The 18,618-nt window shown below is 54.7% G+C and overlaps 1 protein-coding gene across 1 annotated transcript; it reads left to right on the top strand.

Moving 5' to 3' along the window:
• The first annotated feature begins 8,665 nt into the window (after positions 1–8,665).
• Positions 8,666–16,802, top strand: SERPINA3 (serpin family A member 3). The gene is made up of 4 exons (XM_028102329.2): positions 8,666–9,302; positions 12,782–13,055; positions 15,378–15,528; positions 16,599–16,802. Exons 1-4 carry the CDS (start codon positions 8,666–8,668, stop codon positions 16,800–16,802), a joined length of 1,266 nt encoding a protein of 421 aa, XP_027958130.1.
• The last annotated feature ends 1,816 nt before the right edge of the window (positions 16,803–18,618 follow it).

The following is an 18,618-nucleotide window of genomic DNA, read 5'->3' as shown; positions in this document are numbered from 1 at the left end:
TCCTCCCGCCGCGCTGGCCCCGCTCTCGGACTTCCAGCCTCAGGAATGGTGAGAAATACATTGCTGCTTCTCATAAGGCGCCCATTTGTGGTCTCCCCAGACACCTGGGGAGCTGTGCCACCCCAGGGGAGACTGACGAGGTGTGGAAATTAAATGTAATGCGGTTTCCTGGACGGGACCCAGGAAGACCGGAAGGACAGTAGGGGAAAACCTGCTAAAATACAAAGAAGCCTGCGCCGTACGGATGTTCACTTCCTCGTTTCGATAAATATGCCGTGGTGACCTAAGATGTTTATGTCACAGGAACTCCCTGCACTGTTTTCACTACTTTTCCGCGTACCTCGAGTTGTTGCGAAATAAAAAGCTGTTTTCTTTAGGAAAATGTTAAGGGAGCATAGAAGGAATGCAGAGGAGGGGAATAGGAATGCGACTGGGCTGTGAAGGCAGAAGCTGAAGGCCGGTGCAGGAAGACCACGGGGTGCCAAGAGAGACAGTTGGGGAGACCTTCTGCAGCCAGGGGTCCAGAGGGAGCTCTGAGGTGGTGGCATTGAAGCCGAGATCTGAGCGACAAGCAGGACTGAACTGGGCAACGATTATGAGCAAGACTCAGATGGGGGAGAGTGTGTCCTGCTCACGGAACTGAAAGAGCCTGCTCCGGGGCTAATCCAGCTACAGCCTCCTCGATTGTACTAAGAGCTGAGCATTCACCGTAGGCCTGGGGGTAGGGGGAGGGGAGGCAAGAGATGAGAGGTGGGCTGGGATGCGTGGGCCTGAGCGTCTGCTCCCCGGTGTGCTGAGCGAGGCGCTCATGAGCTGACCCACAATGTGTCCATTCGTCCCTTGCGCCGTGGGAATGGTTGTAATGATGCCCCGTCACCAGGTTGCTTGAAGGCTGGGAGCAAATCAGGCAAAGGGAAGAAGCTTTGACCTTACAGCAGCATTTCTCAAACCTCACTTGGGGAGCTTGTTAAAAATTCATATTCCCGGCCCCACCCAAGGAATGAAAACGGTTGAGGCTGGGTCTTGAACAAGCCCCCTTCAGATTCAGACGCACACACAGAGTTTGTGTCTCCAGTGCTCGGGGTGCGTCACCGCGCGGGGCTACCCTACTGGGCCCCCTCCTCCCTGCAGCTGCCACCCACCCACACTCAGGGCCTGAAGACCCTCATCCTCCAGGGCCTCACGGGCCCGGATCCTCTTTGCTTTCAGGTGTTTTTCCGGCTAATTCTTGCAGAGCAACGACCAGGTAACAAATACACAAAACCCGGGTGTACCTTGGAGCTCATGCCCACTCTGAGAGCTCAGAAAGCCCTTCCTCAGGATTCTGCTCAGAGGTCCCTGCCCGGGGAGCTGTCCCGACTCCCCCAGCCCAACCCTGGGATCCCAGCTCCCCTCTGCCTCCCTCTAGCACTTTCCACACTGTAGTTGGCATCTTTCTACGTGCCTGTGTCTCTCCAAGACCATAAAGTCTGTGAGGGCCCTGAGTCGTCTCTATACCCCAGGGCCGGGCACGGGGCTTGGCCCACAGTGGACTCTCGGATGAATGAATGAGGGCATGGCCAGCTGGCTCCAGAGGATTCTATTCCTCTGCAAGTCCTCAGGTCACTGCCCGAGACTTCTCTATTCCTGGGGTGGGACCCCCACCACACACCTGCAGGTGTGGTTGCTGATAACATACAGGACGCCCAGCTAAATAAGAACTCCACGTAATAAATCACTTTTTAGTAGAAGTATAGCCCAGGCATTGGGAGGCATTTTTGCTCGCTAATTCTGGCAGCTCCATCGGTAGGGAACAAGGATGAGCGAGAAGTGCACCCCTGTTGGCCAGAAGCCAACAGTCTCACTGCAGAGATGGGGGAAGCCACAGTCACGGGGACCGCAGGGGGAGAGGAGGGAGGCCCATCTGGGCTAGTCAGAGGAGGGTCGGTTCCACCAGAAAGGACCACGGGAGGCCTCCTGCCACATGATGTGTGGCCCAAAGTATAACAAAGGTGTTGACTCACCCGTGATTGCATCAAACCGAAGCCTGAGACAGAATGTTCTGGGAGGTTTCCTTGTTTGTAAAAGAAATTGAAACCTCTCCCTTCTCCTGGTCCAAGCTGGGGGCTGTGGGTTCTGCAGGGACAGCTCTGCTCTGGGGAGTGTACTTTCGGCCCCTGCGGTCTGGTGTCCCAGCTGCAGGGGAGGGGTGGGGGGGTCTAGACCATGTGGGGAGGGGAGGCCGGCAGGGCTCCAAGCGGGACAGGGTGCTGAGTGACCCACATCCTTAAAGTGATTCTGTAGCAAACGGGCTGGAGGGGGCCGACCGGGAGGAGTGCACACAGCTTGGGGGTCACATCACCCCAGGTAAGACATGGGAGGTGATTGATGGGACACCCCCCTGCTGGAGGAGTGGAAAGTGCCCGCGGCCAGGGAGAGGGTCTGAGGCCAGCCGAGACTACTGGAGGGGGCATGGGAGGAAGTGGGGGCACACGGGGGCCCCCCCTCAACCACACCCGTGTTTACCAAGAGCTCTGCAGCGTGCGGCCCCCTTCCCGTCCCTCAAGGCTACCATCAGAAACCTCTCACCGCCGGGCCGCCAGCCGTGTTTTCCAGACCAAACACGGGGACCCATCCACAGGCTGGCACAGAGCATGGGCAAAGCCTGGAGGCTGGGGTCAGGACACCGCTGCCTTCAGCCGGGCCACCGGGTCTGAGGGCAATGCGCCACCACAGCAGGGCCAGGACGGGCACCGTGTCTCTCAGAGAGGGCAGGAGCGTGGGCTCCCCACCACCGGGAACCTGCCCCATCTCTCTGTGCCTCCGTTTCCCTCAGCTGTAAAAATAGAATACTTGCACCTACCCAGGGTATCGTATGTGAGTATCGACGAGTTCTTAGCAGAAAGTAGAGGACAGAGCCGGTGTGTTACCTCATGGTCATGACCGGGCCTCTGTGGGCAAAGGAAGAATGGGTCCGTTTGCTTGAAAACAGGGAAGGCAGAAAGAACAGCCACTAACTGAGGCACCCACCACGGGCCACAGGCTTTAGTATGAAGTTGACCTGCTTTCTTATATAATGTTCCAATTTCCCTGTTTGTTCTCTTCCCCTGATCCTAAGAGCTCGGCGGGCAGGGGATACGGCTCGGGGTTCATCTATTGCTGTATAATAAATCACTCCAAAAGTCCACAGCTCGGAACAGCAAACATTTACTCCCTCCCCGTTTCGAACGGTCAGGAATCCGGGGGAGGCTGAGCGGGGGGTGGCGGGAGGTTTCTGGCTCAGGGTGCCTCCTGAGCTTATAGTGAAGTCACAGGCAGGGGGCTGTTGTCTTAGTAAAAAGTGGCTGCACAGACTGAACGAGGAGCGGATGGGTGAGTGAGGAGGGTGTCCCTGCCCCACTGGACACAGGGGAAGAATCTAGGGCTTAGGAACTCGGGGTACATCGGGGTGTAGGTAGTAAGTCGGGGCCCGTGCTGCTCTGACCCCAAAGTCCCTGTTCGCCAGGAATTCTCAGATGCCGCCTAGAACGGGAAATGGGAGTGGATGATGGCAAGCCGCTCCCCCCTTCAAGGGACAGATGACCGAGCAGCATGCAAAGCAGAGGCAGGAAGTCTCCCTGCTCGGCCAAATCCTCCAGCGGGCGCCTGGGAATCTGCGGGGGCACAGCCGGAGCGGCGCCAAGGGGACTTGGCAAAGGCACCGTAGGTCTGCAGCCACACGAAACCGGGTCAGTGTAAACACGGCCAGAGAGAGGACTGGGTGTCAGACAGCAGCGGGCGGCTCTGGGTACTTTTCCAGCCGAGAGCAGAGTCCACTCCCCGGCCTGGAGGAGAGAAGGCACACACAACCCGCGCTGGGGCTTGGGCAGCTAGGTGTCAGGGTCTCGTTTCTTCCTCCTAAGAATTCTTTAAGGAGCGATGATTGACAAAAGAGGTTCAGAGAGGTGAAGGGACTAGCCTAAAGTCACCCAGCGGGGAGGTGGCACAGAGCCGAGACGTGGGAGGAGCCTGGCTGAACGGGGCCCTTCCCATGACCGCCGCCTCCCCAGCCTCCAGGAAGAAGCTCTCTGGAAGGAGCTGGTGTTTGTCCCTCCCAGCCTCACCTGTTCTGTGGAGGTGGGACACCCTCTTACTGGGATTCCTGCCATCCACCCCGCCCCCGTCTGGCCCCAGAAGTGCACCCTTTTCCATATGCAATAGCAGCCCAAGTGGGGACACGGCTCTTTTCCTAAGACTTTCTATAGCCTACCTGTGCCAAGTTGGCCCTCGGGAATCAGAGGTAACAATGGGAGGGCAATAACTATGGAAAACGGTAAACAGATCGCAAAGTCAATCCAGTCCCGATGGATGCCATATGTGGCTGGGGACAGTAAGAGTGACCATCCCACAGACAGAGCACCTGCCAGCCCCATGTCTGGGGCTGAGCACATGAGATCTAATTTTTATATCTTCCCCTTCTAGGCAGGTGCAACAGCCACACCCCTACAGACCCCAGAGGCCAGTACCACTTCTGGCCTCTGCTTGTCCCTCTCTTGTACTGCCAGGTTCCCTGAGTCTTAGCCGGAGGCTCCTGGAGACCTTCGCCCTGATCCCGCCAAAGCCAGGTTGAACCTCCCAGCTCCCTTTGGGCTGCTCGCCTGGGTCCATCTCAAGTTTGAGAAACATGCCCATCTGCAGTCCTAGGAAGGACGTGGTGACAGACAGGGACAGAGCTCCTATTCAGCTGAAAGGAGGCAGCCTTCCCTACTCAGATCCACAGACAAGCGACACCTTATAAAAATAGTGACCCCAACACCTGTATAAGAATTATACTCCCAAGGGGTGCCTGGGTGGCTCAGTCAGTTAAGTGACTGACTCTTGGTTTTGGCTCAGGTCACAATCTCGAGGTCGTGGGATCAAGTTCCGCATTGGGCCCCATGCTCAGTGTGGAGTCTGCTTCAGATTCTTTCTCTCCCTCTCCCTCTGCCCCTCCCGCTCTCTTTCTCTCTCTCTAAAATAAATAAAATCTTTTTAAAAAAAAGAATTATACTCCCATGATTGGCATTTTTCTGTCATAGGTTCAAGGATGGAAATGCTTTTCTTTTTTTTCTGTTTTTTGAGACTGAAGGTAGACAGAGAGCCTGGATTTGGCATTGGATTGGTTTTGCCCAAGCTCCACCAGCTCCGCCATTGAACAGCTAAGTGTCCTCGGCCAAGTTGTAAACTCACCTTTCTGGAGGCCGGCACAGACCAAGTCTTGGTGACAATGCTTCAGATGGAAAAGGGACAGAGATCTTTTTCAACAGAAGTAGGTACCGGAGCTATACAAAGAGGCAGTCAGTCCGGGAATGGTGGACACGGATGATCTAGTTGATGTTCTGCCTGTGGATGAGGCAGCATCCTTCCGGCCCCACCCAGAGGGTCACCCAGTGGTCCTGAATGAATGAATGATGATCTCAGTTCTCGGGGACAAGTAGAGGGTTTTTCAGGGCTGGGAGGCCATGGGAGCAAGAAAGAGAAGGAGAGAGAGAGAGAAAGAGAGAGAGAGAAGATTCCAGTGGGGAAGGGTGCCCCTGCAATTGGTGGGATGGAGTAAAAGGAGGAGCAAGAGAAGGGGGTGGAGGCAGAGGAGGAGGGCCCAGCAAACAGACCCTAGGAATGGCAGAGCAACAAGATAGAAGGAGCCTGGGCCCCTGAACAAGTGTAGCGACCACATCAACCCACCCCCACACCTGAACTTATGTGAGTGAAAAGTAAATTGTAGCCTTGTTTTAGCCACTATTTCCTTGGGATTCTGTGTAATTCTTTTAAGATTTTATTTACTTATTTGACACACAGAGAGAGAGAGAAAGAACAAGCAGGGGGAGGACAGAGGGAGAGGGAGAAGCAGGCTCCCCTGCTGAACAGGGAGCCCGATACGGGGCTCGATCCCAGGACACCGATCATGACCTGAGCCAAAGGCAGATGCTTAACCAACTGAGCCATCCAGGTGCCCCTGGGATTCTGTGTAATTTTAAGATAGGTATTCAATTCTGAAAATGGAACCTAAAAGGGCATTAAGTCACCATTTTAGGGAAGATGGGACCAGAACTCTCCTTAGTCACCTCAGTGGTTCCAGGCCAGCACATACTTGGTAAGTACCCTAGGACACAGCCCTGCACAAACAGTCCTGTCCTCCAGAAGCTTACGTTCTGTGTTATGTCACTTATCCTTTATATTGCCCTGTCGGGAAAATGTCGCTATCTGCACTTGTAGAGACGAGGAGGTTAAGCCCGTGGGATTTCCAGTTGCTTGAGGCCACAGAGCTGGTGAGGTTCACAGCATGCCCCAGCCACACCCTTACCGGTAATCTGGTGGTTTCCAAACTGTGCTCTGTGGCACCCTACAGTCTGTCAGAGGTGGTCATGGATGGGGGGTCGTGACCATGAGGGATCAAGGGGAAGGTTTTCTCAGGAGCCCAAGAAAGGCCTGGGATTCAAGAGAGATCTGAGGAGACCTCAAGGTCACCATGGCTCTTAGTGTGAATCAAGAGTGAAGGGCCCTGGGTTGAAGAGGAGGCCTCCCAGGACGGATGGTGCCAGAGACCAGAGGCCCCTGACACCTGTGCTCCCCTATGCTCGGGGTCCTAAGACTGCCACCCCAAATCCGGGAATGGGGGAGAGGTGCCTCAAAAAGCAAATCAACCTACAGGCAAATAAAGAGTGTTGCATTTTTTAAAATATATCTGAGTGTGTGTATGAAGATTCGCATCACATACACACACGTCAAAGAAGGTGACTTGTAAAAGAAATCACAACAAAAAGTTAGCTGGGGGATGATATTTGGGGGACCATTTCCCAAGGTCCTTCTGTTATTTTCTGGGTTTTCACATGTTCCTCAATGAATATTTCATAAACAAAAGATGAAAATGAAAAGGGAGAGTTGGTTTTTTGTTTTGTTTTGTTTTGTTTTGTTTTGTTTTGTTTTAAGAAGCAAGTTAGGGGCTGTTCCTGTAACTGGATTATTCCACTAGATCTAATAAATTCATGTTACCAGAAATGCTTATTTGGCCATTCCAGTCTAAAAACAGAACCCTGGGCGTCCCTGCCAACATTTCCCAAGCAAGGGGAGGAGTTCTTCACACGGATAAATAGGCATTAGTGTCCACGAAAATCCAGCACTCGGGGCAGGCGGTGGCGTTGGAATCCGCTGAGGACATCCAGCTGCAGAGGCAGGTAATCCATGATGCTGTCTATCCCGGGAGCAAAGGAACCCATTTTTCTAGGGTGGTTCCAGGCCTTGGCCTGGAGCCTGTGAGGTGGCAGGGGGCCTGGCAAAGGCGTCCCAGAGTGCTGGGGACAGTTCCAGTGCTGGCCCCGAAGGCCATGCCCTCTGAAGACACGTCTTCCCTCCAGGTCTGAGTTTTCACACCTGCAAAGGGTGGACGTACCATGAGGGCCTCTTTGGCTGTTTCTGCCCCCCACACTTTGGGATTCTGAGTTTAGACAGCTGTGTACCTCCATATACCGGGCCATCCGGACCCCAACTGCCCCAAGGGGCATAGGGCACCTCCCCTTGTCTGGCACCGGGCACTGCTCTCATGGCGAGGTGCAGACGTAACTGATGGGGGGGGTCCCCTCCGGGCAGAGCCGGCGGGGTCTCCAAGGGGGATGGTCCTGCAGCTCCTTTCCCCTCCAGGGCCCCTGGCCAAACAGAAAGGCAGGCAGTGTCTGTCCAGCAACCGAAAAGACAGTCTGCTCAGAAACAGAGCCAGCCTGCCAACTTGCCCAAACAAAGTTCTTTTTCTCCAGAAATAATTTGGGGTGGGGCGGGGGATGTTTAACTCTTCCAAAGAAATGATTGCATTAGCTTGAGAGTAAGCAGACAGTTGAGGCAATTCAGCTGCTGCGGCTGGTCTGAAGGGGTTTCCAATGGCCTCTTGATGGAAAGCAGCTCAACTGCCCTCCCTTTCCCTGCCTCCCCTCCCCAACTCCCTTCCCCACCTCTTTTTTCTTCTAAGCTCTGGGCCCCGAGTAAGCAGGGGCTAAAGGTAAATAACCCTGTTGGCTGCAGTCGCAGGCTTTGAACTCGGCCCCTCTCTCAGATCTTTCCTGCAATAGCTCCATGCCCCCTCCCCCTGGGATCGTAGCTCTGGCATGGCGGGTAATTTCTAGAGCGGGTGGCGTATGGAAGGAGAGACGCCTCTGAAACACCCATTATGAGCCCGGCACCTTCACGGTTTCTCTCCCTTGAGCTTACTCAGCGTGTTGTACAGAGATGGGAATGGAGGCTCAGAGAGGGTCAGTCACTTGCTTGTCACCACACAGCAGGGCAAGTAGCCCAGAGGAAATCCCAGTCCAGGTCTCTGCAGCTCTGAAGCCCACACTGCTTTCTCCCTACCAGGAGTCGGCGGGAGCCAGGCTAGCTGGTCTCCTCCCCCTGCCCCCCCACCTGCCTGCTGTGGTGACCGTGGGCAAGCCCCTCCCTGCTCTGTGTCCAGTTTCTCCCCTGGGGAAGAGGGCAACAACTGCAGTACTTACCTCAAGTGTAATGTAATCACGTATGTTGGGTGCCCGTGAGTGTGCCTGCCCAAGAAAGTCACGAAGCTAACAGAAGCAGAGACTAGAACACAGGCCACATGGGAGGTGGCAGTGGGAGGCAGTCGGGGCACCATCTGGCCCCCCAACACTTAAAGGAGCTTTGTTTTTCAGAGTTGAGGACAGAGGGAATGTCGCCCCTCTTGGCTCTGGGGCTCCTGGTGGCTGGGCTCTGCCCCACTGTCCACTGCCTCCCGGGGGGCGTGCTTGACCCGCAGAATGTCACCCAGGCGGACCTACACAACGAGACGCCTGTGGACAACCTCGGATTAGCCTCCAGCAACACCGACTTCGCCCTCAGCCTCTATAAGCAGTTGGCTTCGAAGACGCCCAATAAGAATATCATCTTCTCCCCGCTGAGCGTCTCCAGCGCCTTGGCCTTCCTATCCCTGGGGGCCCAAGGCACCACCCTGACGGAGATCCTTGAAGGCCTCAAATTCAACCTCACAGAGACCTCCGACGCCGAAATCCACCGGGGTTTCCAGCACCTTCTGCGAACGCTTCGCCAGCCCAGCAACGAGCTGCAGCTGAGCGTGGGCAATGCCATGTTCGTCAGCGAGCAGCTGAAGCTGCTGGAGAAGTTCACGGAAGATGCCAGGGCGCTGTACGCCGCTGAGGCCTTCTCCGCCAACTTCCAGGACTCTGCTGCCACCGAGGGGCTCATCAACGACTACGTGAAGAATCGGACCCAGGGGAAAATTGTGGATTTGGTCAAGGACCTTGACCTGAACACAGCCATGGTCCTGGTGAATTACATCTTCCTTAAAGGTGAGTGCCTGGCTTGGGGTTTGGAAGGAATCAGAGTGTTAGTTCTGAGCCTTGGGGGCCATTTTCTGGCCTGGTGTAGCAAACCGTGTTATTGGGGAAACCACCATAGAGCAGGCACCCTCGGTCTGGGGTGGGGGAGGGGAGGAGGCCCGGCACCGAGGCCCCGCCCTGCCTGTAGGCATTGTCTTCTCTTAGGATTTTTTTTTAAATTTATTTTATTTTATTATTATTTTTTTAAGATTTTATTTATTTTACAGAGAGAGAGACAGCGAGAGAGGAACACAGCAGGGGGAGTGGGAGAGGGAGAAGCAGGCTTCCCGCTGAGCAGGGAGCCCGATGTGGGGCTCCATCCCAGGACCCCGGGATCATGACCTGAGCCAAAGGCAGACGCTTAATGGCTGAGCCACCCAGGCGTCCTTATTTTATTTTTTACATTTTTTTATTATGTTCAGTTAGCCACCATATAGTACATCATTAGCTTTTTTTTTTAATTAATTTGTTTTTTTATGTAGTGTTCCATGATTCATTGTTTGCGTATAACACCCAGTGCTCCATGCAGTACGTGCCCTCCTTAATACCCATCACCGGGCTAACCCATCCGCCACCCCCGCCCCTCTAGAACCCTCAGTTTGTTTCTCAGAGTCCATAGTCTCTCATGGTTCATCTCCCCCTCCGATTTCCCCCCTTCATTAGAGCTCACCATAGCACATACCCTCCCCAATGTCTATCACCCAGCCACCCCATCCCTCCCACCCCCCACCACTCCAGCAACCCTCAGTTTGTTTCTTGAGATTAAGAATTCCTCATATCAATGAGATCACATGATACTTGTCTTTCTCTGATTGACTTATTTAGCTTAGCATAATACCCTCTAGTTCCATCCACGTCGTTGCAAATAGCCAGATTTTGGGGGTTTTTTTTGATGGTTGCATAATATTCCATTATATACATATATATGTGTGTGTGTGTGTGTGTGTGTGTGTGTGTGTGTGTGTATATATGTCACATCTTCTTTCTCCATTCATCTGTTGATGGACATCTTGGGTCTTTCCATAGTTTGGCTGTTGTGGACATTGCTTTGATGTAGTGTTCAATGATTCATTAGTTGCGTATAACACCCAGGGCTCCATGCAATACGTGCCCTCCTTAATACCCATCACCCCATTACCACATCCCCCCACCCCCTCCCTTCTGTAACCCTCAGTTTGTTTCCCAGAGTCCAGAGTCTCTCATGGTTTTTCTCCCTCTCTGATTTCCCTCCCTTCCCCTCATGTCCTCCGTGCTATTCCTCATGTTCTACATATGAGTGAAACCATATGATAATTGACTTTCTCTGCTTGACTTACTTAGCATAATCCCCTCCAGTCCCATCCATGTCGATGCAAATGGTGGGTATTCATCCTTTCTGATGGCTGAGTAATATTCCATGTATATATGGACCACATCTTCTTTATCCATTCGTCTGTTGAAGGGCATCTCGGCTCTTTCCACGGTTTGGCTATTGTGGACATTGCTGCTATGAATATTGGGGTGCATGTGGCCCTTCTGTTCACTACATCTGTGTCTTTGGGGTAAATACCCAGGAGTGCAATTGCTGGGTCATAGGGTAGCTCTATTTTTAGCTTTTTGAGGAACCTCCACACTGTTTTCCAGAGTGGCTGCACCAGCTTGCATTCCCACCAACAGTGTAAGAGGGTTCCCCTTTCTCCACATCCTCACCAACATTTGTTGTTTCCTGCCTTGTTAATTTTTGCCATTCTAACTGGTGTGAGGTGGTATCTCAATGTGGTTTTGATTTGAATTTCCCTGATGGCAAGTGATGTTGGACATTTTTTCATGTGTCTGTTAGCCATTTGTACGTCTTCTTTGGAGAAGTGTCTGTTCATGTCTTCTGCCCATTTTTCGTCTAGATTATTTGTTTTGGGGTGTTGAGTTTGAGAAGTTCTTTATAGATGTTGGATACCAGCCCTTTATCTGTAGTGTCATTTGCAAAAATGGGTTGCCTCTTAGTCTTAGGATTTTCCAAATGATGCTTTGCCACTGTAGAAAGTCACTGCAGTGGGGCCCAACCACCCTTTGAGTGAGAGTGGTACTTTTTACCCTGACTCAAACTTACCTGGCTCCCAGGAGGAAGAAGCAGTCCCTTCAAATTGTTCCAGGGTGGGCAGGAGCTTCAGCTTCCTCCCTGAAGAGATGTCTGTGGGCAGGCTCAGGAAGTCCTCTGCCTGGGCACAGCTGGGCCATTCTGACCCGGGCTCTGTCCTGGCCAGGGACTCAGTCCCTGGGGGAGTCCCGTCTACACAGGAAGACAGCATCTAAGGAGCCTGGCCATCCCAGGGTTCTGCAACGATGGCCCCCTATCATCTTAGGGGTGGTACCAGCAGGGTCACCATCTGGGGAAGGGCCTTGGGGGAGGGCAAAATCCAAGACAGAGCCCATTCCCAGGTTCCAGCTGGTCCAGTGCCCGGTCCCATGGGTAGGAACGTGACAAACAGAAACCTCTGCATCCTGTAAGTCTGAAGAGGCAGAGTGCAAACAGAGTCAGCCCTGTGGAGCTGCAGTTCTCGTGGGCACAAAAATTAGACAAAGACCCAGAGAGGCATCATGGAGTCAGGGGGTGATTAGGAGCTGGGTGGAGACACGGGAAGCCTGCACTAGAGGCTCTGGCTGAATCTTGGGGCAAATCCTCCCGGGCCTGTGTTTCCAGCTGCAGATGAAGGCCCAGAACCAGATTTCTTTGTAAAACTAATCCAGGCCCGATGTGCTGGTTGTTCTTTGTGTCTCTTGATTTTCCCCTCCTACCCCCCTGCCTGTCCTAGGATTTTCTCCTCCAAATGCTCTTCTCCAGGGACACACTGGCCGGCCAGGCTTTCCCCTCCTCTCCTGCCTCCACTGGCGGGGGGCGGGGGGGGGGCGGTGGTAGTTTACACATTTCCCAGCAAGCCCCTAGTCTCTAGTCTCCCCAGGAGTGCCCCCCCGCCCCCGCCCACTGAAGGCTCCTGTCCTCCTCGGGATGGAGCCCTATGTGCCCCTCTCCTCGGTCGACCTCTATCCCACCTTCAGGTGACTTGACGAGGCTGTGGGCATGTGTGTACCTTGTAATGCCAATGACTAACCGTGAGTTACTAGCATTGTTCCTTTTAGGGGGTGAGGGATGCCCCATTCCTCCCCCTGCTGCCGCCTCCCACGGCACTCCCGGTCCCCCCTCCCGTCTCTCCCTGACCCCCACCTCTCTCTTGCACCCGCTACTCCAAACTCCTGTTGGTCTCTCGCTTACACCAACCCGGCCTATGGGGCTCGCCCCCATCCCCGGCAGCCTCGCCACTTGGCAGCGTGCTCCTGCAGACCAAGGCAGGGCCGGTGGCGGGGCCGGTGGCAGGGCCGGTGGCACGCCGAGTGTCTCCATCAGCCAGGGAACCGGGCGGGGAGGGGGTAGAGGCAGGACAGCCCTTGTGTTCACAGAGTTCTCTGACCTTCAGCCAAATGGAAGACACCCTTTGACCCCCGAGATACTTTCAAGTCCAAGTTCTACGTGAGCAAGAGGAGGTCGGTGAAGGTGGCCATGATGAGCCTGGAGGACGTGCTGGTGCCTTACTTCCGAGACAAGGCGCTGGCCTGCACGCTGGTGGAGCTCCAGTACATGAATGCCGGCAGCGTGCTCTTCATCCTCCCTGATGAGGGCAGAATGGAGGCGGTGGAGGCTGCGCTGCTCCCGGAGACGCTGAGGAGGTGGACAGGCTCACTGCAGATGAGGTGACCACCCCGGGATGCAGCTCGCCCTCCTTCCTCCCTCCTCAGCGCCGCCCGCTCCCCGCCCCCACCCCCGGTCCCCGGACTCCCCACACCCCCCAGCACCCGGGGCCTCCCTGATGTCCGGGGCCGAGGCTGCAGCGCTGGGCAAGCCATCCCAGCGCAGGTGGAGCTCGGGGTTTCCCTGCCCTTGGCTGCCCGCATAGCTTTGGGCCCGAAAGTATTTGCTCTATGAGACGCGATGACCTTGAACAGGACAGGGGTGGAAGCTGCGTCTGACGCGAACATGCTCAGGTCCTGGGGACTCCTCAACACAAACCAGCCCTCACGCCTGTCCTCTCGTTGTCTCGACCTCTAAATGGCAGAGGGCACAGATGGGACCGCAATCAGCTGAAGGCCAAAGCAAGATGGGCTCCGAGCACCCACTTTGCGCTGGCTGTTTCATTCATTCAGTTATCCATTCATCCATTGGGCATGGGTCACGTAGGTTGATGGAGAACCTCGTAGGTGCCAGGCACTGATTTAGACCTGCAGGGCATGTCTGCAAATAAAATATAAATCCCCTGCCCTCGGGGAGCTTACTTTGTCATTGGAAAATGAGAAAATAGATAAATATAACAAATAGGTCAATTATTTAGTATGTTGGATGTTGAGAAATGAGGGTGTAGGGGTGGGTGATAGAGCTGGGGTGAAATGATTAGGGGAACTGGACCAACGAGGAGGTAGTTAGCGGTTTTAAATAGGACCGCCATTAGGTGATATTTGAGCGTTGACAGGATAGAGATGAGGGGCCGAGCCCTGTGGATAGGTTAAGGAAAAGCATTCCTGGCAGAGGGAACAGTCAGTTCAAAGCCTCTGTGCAAAGCCCAGTGTGTTTGAGGATTAGTGAGGCGACAGAGGCTGGAGCAGCGTGAGTCAGCGTGAGTCAGCCCCACGGGATGGCTCAGGTTGAGCAGGGCTGTGCAAACCCCTGGAAAACCTTGCCTCTTCCTCCTCTAAGTGAAATGGGAAGTCCTCTCAAGGTCTTGGGCCAAAGAGTGGATGACCTGAGTATTGTTTTAAAAAGATCACCCAGGAGGCTGAGTGGAGAACAGGCCACGGAGGACAAGCATGGAGGCAGGACGACCAGCTAGGAGCCCAGGGCAGCGATCCAGGCGAGACGTGTGAGAGGTGGTCAAGCGTCAGATAAACCTGAGGGTAGAGACAGGCTGGAATATGGAATTCAGAAGACTAATGTCAAGGGGGACAAGCAAGGCCGAGTGAGTTCCGGGCCTGGTCCTTGAGGGTGGGGACATGGGGAGACAGTTCTAGCTATCAGCTGGCCCGGGCTTGATGATTCGTTGTGAATGGTTAGAATATTCATCACCTACCTCTGATTTACAAAGCACTGAGGAAATCTGCCGTAACACTTTCCTAGCCCATGGTGGGTGCTCAATAAATATTTGTTGAGTGAATGGATGGATGGGTGAATGAATGAATATGGAGAGAAACAGACATCTTCCCTGCTGGTGGGACTCAAGGTTTATTGGGACACACAGCCTCCCTGTAGCTGCACGTGTGAAACCAGGCAGACCGTGACAAAAGTCTTAGGGATATAAACAGAGAGAGAGGGAGGCTTGCAGGTGGGAGGTATCCACTCTTGCTCCAAGAACTCACCAGCAGCTCTGCTCAGAAGCAGAAGCCCCTGCTCTCAGGGAGCCCACCAGACGGCCAAGATGGGGACCTTCCATTGCTGGTTTCAGGATCCCCCAGGCCCTTCGAATGCAGTCCCTTCAGCTCCTGCCCCATCCCCAACACTAAGCCTTCCCTCCACTCTGTGGAGCATCCCCTCTTTCTTCTTGCCTTCCTGTAAGTTCATCTCCCTGCCTTCTGCTCTCCTCTTCGCCCAGCCAACTCCTTCCCCTCCTTCAGGACGCAGGCTTGATGCCGCCTCCTACAGGAAGCCTTCCTGGTGCCTGTGGAGCATGCTGTGGAATTCCCTGTTGGAGAGAGGGTGTTTCCTGCTGCAGGGGAGGAGCGGGGCAGGCACTGGCACACGTGGGCGCTTGCCGATATGAAGCGATAATTAATGAATTAAGAAGAGTCAGCGCAAGGGGTCTGCCTTGAAGCAGCTGCGGCAGACGCCACCGCGGACCCGAAGGGCCCCACTGCTCTCAGCCCTGCTCCTGCCCCTTGACAAGGGGTCAAGAAACTGAGGAAATGAGTCCTTCTTTCCAGCAAGAAGGGGGTGGTTAGAAAGGAAACCAGGCAAGACCATGCAGGGAGGTGGGAGAAGGTGAGCCTTGAGTAAAGCAATTGTTCAAATTCATGTTTCTCCTTTCCTAGGAGGATAGACAACCTTTACCTGCCAAAGTTTTCCATCTCCAGCAGCTATAATCTGGAAGACGTACTTCCCCAGCTGGGCATGAGGGAAGTCTTCACCAACCAGGCCGACCTGTCAGGAGTCACAGGGGAGAAGAACCTGTCAGTTTCGCAGGTGAGTGTTTAAATTTTAGATCGTTCATCCTCCGGATCTGAGCTTAAATGGTAAGAGGCCAGGCAGACATTTGGGTAACCTTGAATTTGCAGGAATGATGGCATCTCTCATTACCCTGTCCCCCTCGGGGGTCTGCCCCAAGCCCAGGAGAGCTGGGTGGCAAGCACGTTGGAAGCTGGTCCCCACCTCCCCTGCAATATACTGTGACACAGAAGCCACTCGTGGGGAGGAGCCTGGGGTGGAATCAGGGATGGGCCCCATCCCAACCACACTCCACCTTTTACCGCCTACAGCAGCAAATACTGAAAGTGCTGGACCCCTCCGTTTTCCCATAAAATATGGGTGATAGGTCTTGGCCAGTGTGCCGTGCCTGGCGGAGTAGGGGAGGGGCACCAGGTCATAACAACCATCGGGCAGGTGTGATGGGTGTGAAAGAAGGATAGAGGGCCCCTTGCACCGCGCCCCTGGAAACAAGGTCCTCCGAACGAAGCAGGGTGTCTGAGCAGCCCTCCACCCCCCTCAGCACCCCACCTTTCCAAAGGGCATGGTCATGGAGGGAGGGGCAGAGGGGCCTATGGGGTGGGTCCAGGGATGTGAAGCCACATCTATGCAAAGTTGCCAAGGACCCCAAGGACATTGCAGATGGGGCAGGAGCAGGGCTGAGAGCAGTGGGGCCCTTCGGGTCCGCGGTGGCATCTGCCGCAGCTCCTTCAAGGCAGAGAGGCTGCCAGAAACTCGCTTGCAAGACAGATGCCCAGTGTGGCCCCTGCCCCCCACCAATAGCGAGTGTTTGGAGGGCAGCACAGTCTCTGGACTCAGGGAGGCATCCAGATCAAGGTGCCCCTCCCCTTTATCTCCATGATCCTGGGGAGACCCCTCGCAGCCTTGGAGCCTCTGTGCATCAGAACCATGCAGGACCGCTGACAGGGTCGTCAGGAGGAACAAACCCACCGATCAGTGACAGCCAGGGGTCCAGGCTGCGTGAATGGCAGTTCCCTTGGGGCTATCAGGTGGGCCGCTCACCCCTCGCCCACCGGGATCTGGTGGGTAACGCTCTCGTGTCCCCACAGGTGGTCCACAAGACCCTGCTCGATGTGGCCGAGGAGGGCACGGAAGCCGCGGCCGCCACGGGAAGTAAAATTATTTTGTTGTCCGGAAAAATTGGCCCACTGATCACTGTGCGTTTCAACAGACCCTTTCTGCTGTCCATACGCCACAAAGATACCAAGAACATCCTCTTCTGGGGCAAAGTCACCAACCCCCATCAAGCCTAGGGCTCCCTCCCACCCCCAAGGGGCCAGGTGCCAGGTCTCTGGATGCAGCCTGCCTCTGTTCACCAAAGAGCCACAGGCCAGGCCCAGCCTGGCTCATCCTTTAGAAAGTGACAGTGACTCTGACGGGTGGCTTCCACGTGCACGGGGAGCCTGGGGACTTTTGGAGCGGAGGCTCTGCAACCTCCAGATGGCAATAAACTCTCTTTCTCAGACTGGACACTTTCTTTGTGCCTTTCTACCCCGATTGCCTGACTCCACACCCCTGTAGCCCCCACTGGGCTCAGTCTCACCTAGGCTTGGGGCGCCTCTGCCTTCAGCTGCAGCAGCCTGGCCAGAACCAGGCTTTGCACTTGTGGCCAAGCCCACCTGGACCTCAGGCCCGGGAGGAGAGGGGATCCTGCTGCCTGATTCCTTCTTCTGTGGGCTCCCATGTACCCAGTTCCAATCTCAACCCTTCCCTCCCCTGGGCCCAGGATGTGCCCACGTGCTGACCCCTAACCCTGACCCCATGTGGCACAGCCCCTGGACCCCTCGTTCCTGGGCCTTCTCTTTTCCAGGATCCCTCCTTTTGCTCCCCAACACCCCCAGTCTGGGGAGAGTAGCTACTTTGTAGGTTCCTGGCCAGAGCTTGTCACCCACCTCACCAGTTCTGAGTGCTCCCCAACAGATGAACTCCTCAGCAGCCAGGATGGAGGGTGGCAGAAAATGAGCAATACACGGACAACTGCAGTTAACACCATCCACCCAGTCATTCCTCCGCTCTCCGCTGGTGTTATCGGGAACTGGCTGATGGGGGGGAGGGGTGTGGGCTGGGGGAGACGATGAGCAGCAGAATGGCCAGGCATTCTAGCCCAAGCCAGGGAACTGGGCAGGTGTGCAGAGAAAAGAGCGCTAATTGGAGAGATGTCAACAGTCCTTGGCAGGACTTGGTGGTTGATTGTGCAGAGGACAGGAAGGAGTCAAGGATGACACCCAGGTTGCTGGGCTGGGGGCTCGGGAAACTGGAACTGATACACTGTTCTGTTCTGTGAGTTCAGGATTACAAAAAGAACGCTTTTCTGCAGGAAGATGAAGAGCTTTTATGTGCACACGTGAGGTCAGAGATGTCGGTGGCGATCTGTAGCTCAGTAAAAAAATTGGGGGCAGAGAGATGGATGTCATGGTCATCATGCATTGGTGGTTAAGCGAGACCATGAGAGGAGACAGGTATCTTCGTGTGCGTGGTGCCGAGAGCATAGGGGCACCCGTACCCAAACACCAACATGTAAGGGAACAAGCAGACCACAGGGAGACTGGAACAGAACAGACACAGGAGGAAAAGTGTGGCCTCGTGAGGGCCCCAGGAAGAAGATGTTGCAGCAGCAGTGGATGGTTGGCATGGAATGGGGCTGAGCCCTTCTGGAGCAGAAGGACGAAGAACGTCCTCTGGAAGAGTCCGATGCTGATCCACTGGTGACCTTGGCAGGAAGGATCCCAGGGGAGGGCCAGAGCAGGAACCGGGAGCGGGGCGGGGGGGCGGGGGAGGCGGCGGTGGGCTGGGCAGAAGAGCAGTCAGCTAAGGGAGTCTACGATGTCGACACCACTCCATAGCTGTTTAGCATCGAAAGGCAGGAAAGAAGGGAGCTTGAGAGCCATTTAGAATAAAAGGAGGATTTTCTTTCCATTTTTTTTTTTTATAATGAGAGACTTGAGCATGTTTACATAGTAAAAGTCAGCAAGAGAAACTGAAGATAGAAAATAAAAGAAGTTAATCCTCAGCGGGGACTCTGCTTAAGATTTCTCTCCCTCAGTCCTTCCCCCTGCTCATGTACACACT

Source organism: Eumetopias jubatus, unplaced genomic scaffold, assembly GCF_037043125.1.
Source record: "Eumetopias jubatus isolate StellerSeaLion01/CBP00866 unplaced genomic scaffold, mEumJub1_p1.0 scaffold_7, whole genome shotgun sequence".
In the NCBI taxonomy this organism is placed as follows: domain Eukaryota; kingdom Metazoa; phylum Chordata; class Mammalia; order Carnivora; family Otariidae; genus Eumetopias; species Eumetopias jubatus.
This window is presented reverse-complemented; position numbering and strand designations above follow the sequence as displayed.

Excerpts from the sequence above, each read along its gene's own strand:
- SERPINA3 (XM_028102329.2), top strand. The coding sequence starts at position 8,666 with ATGTCGCCCCTCTTGGCTCTGGGGCTCCTGGTGGCTGGGCTCTGCCCC. Across the intron at positions 9,303-12,781 it reads GAATTACATCTTCCTTAAAG|CCAAATGGAAGACACCCTTT; the intron begins GTGAGTGCCTGG and ends TCTGACCTTCAG. Across the intron at positions 13,056-15,377 it reads ACAGGCTCACTGCAGATGAG|GAGGATAGACAACCTTTACC; the intron begins GTGACCACCCCG and ends CTCCTTTCCTAG.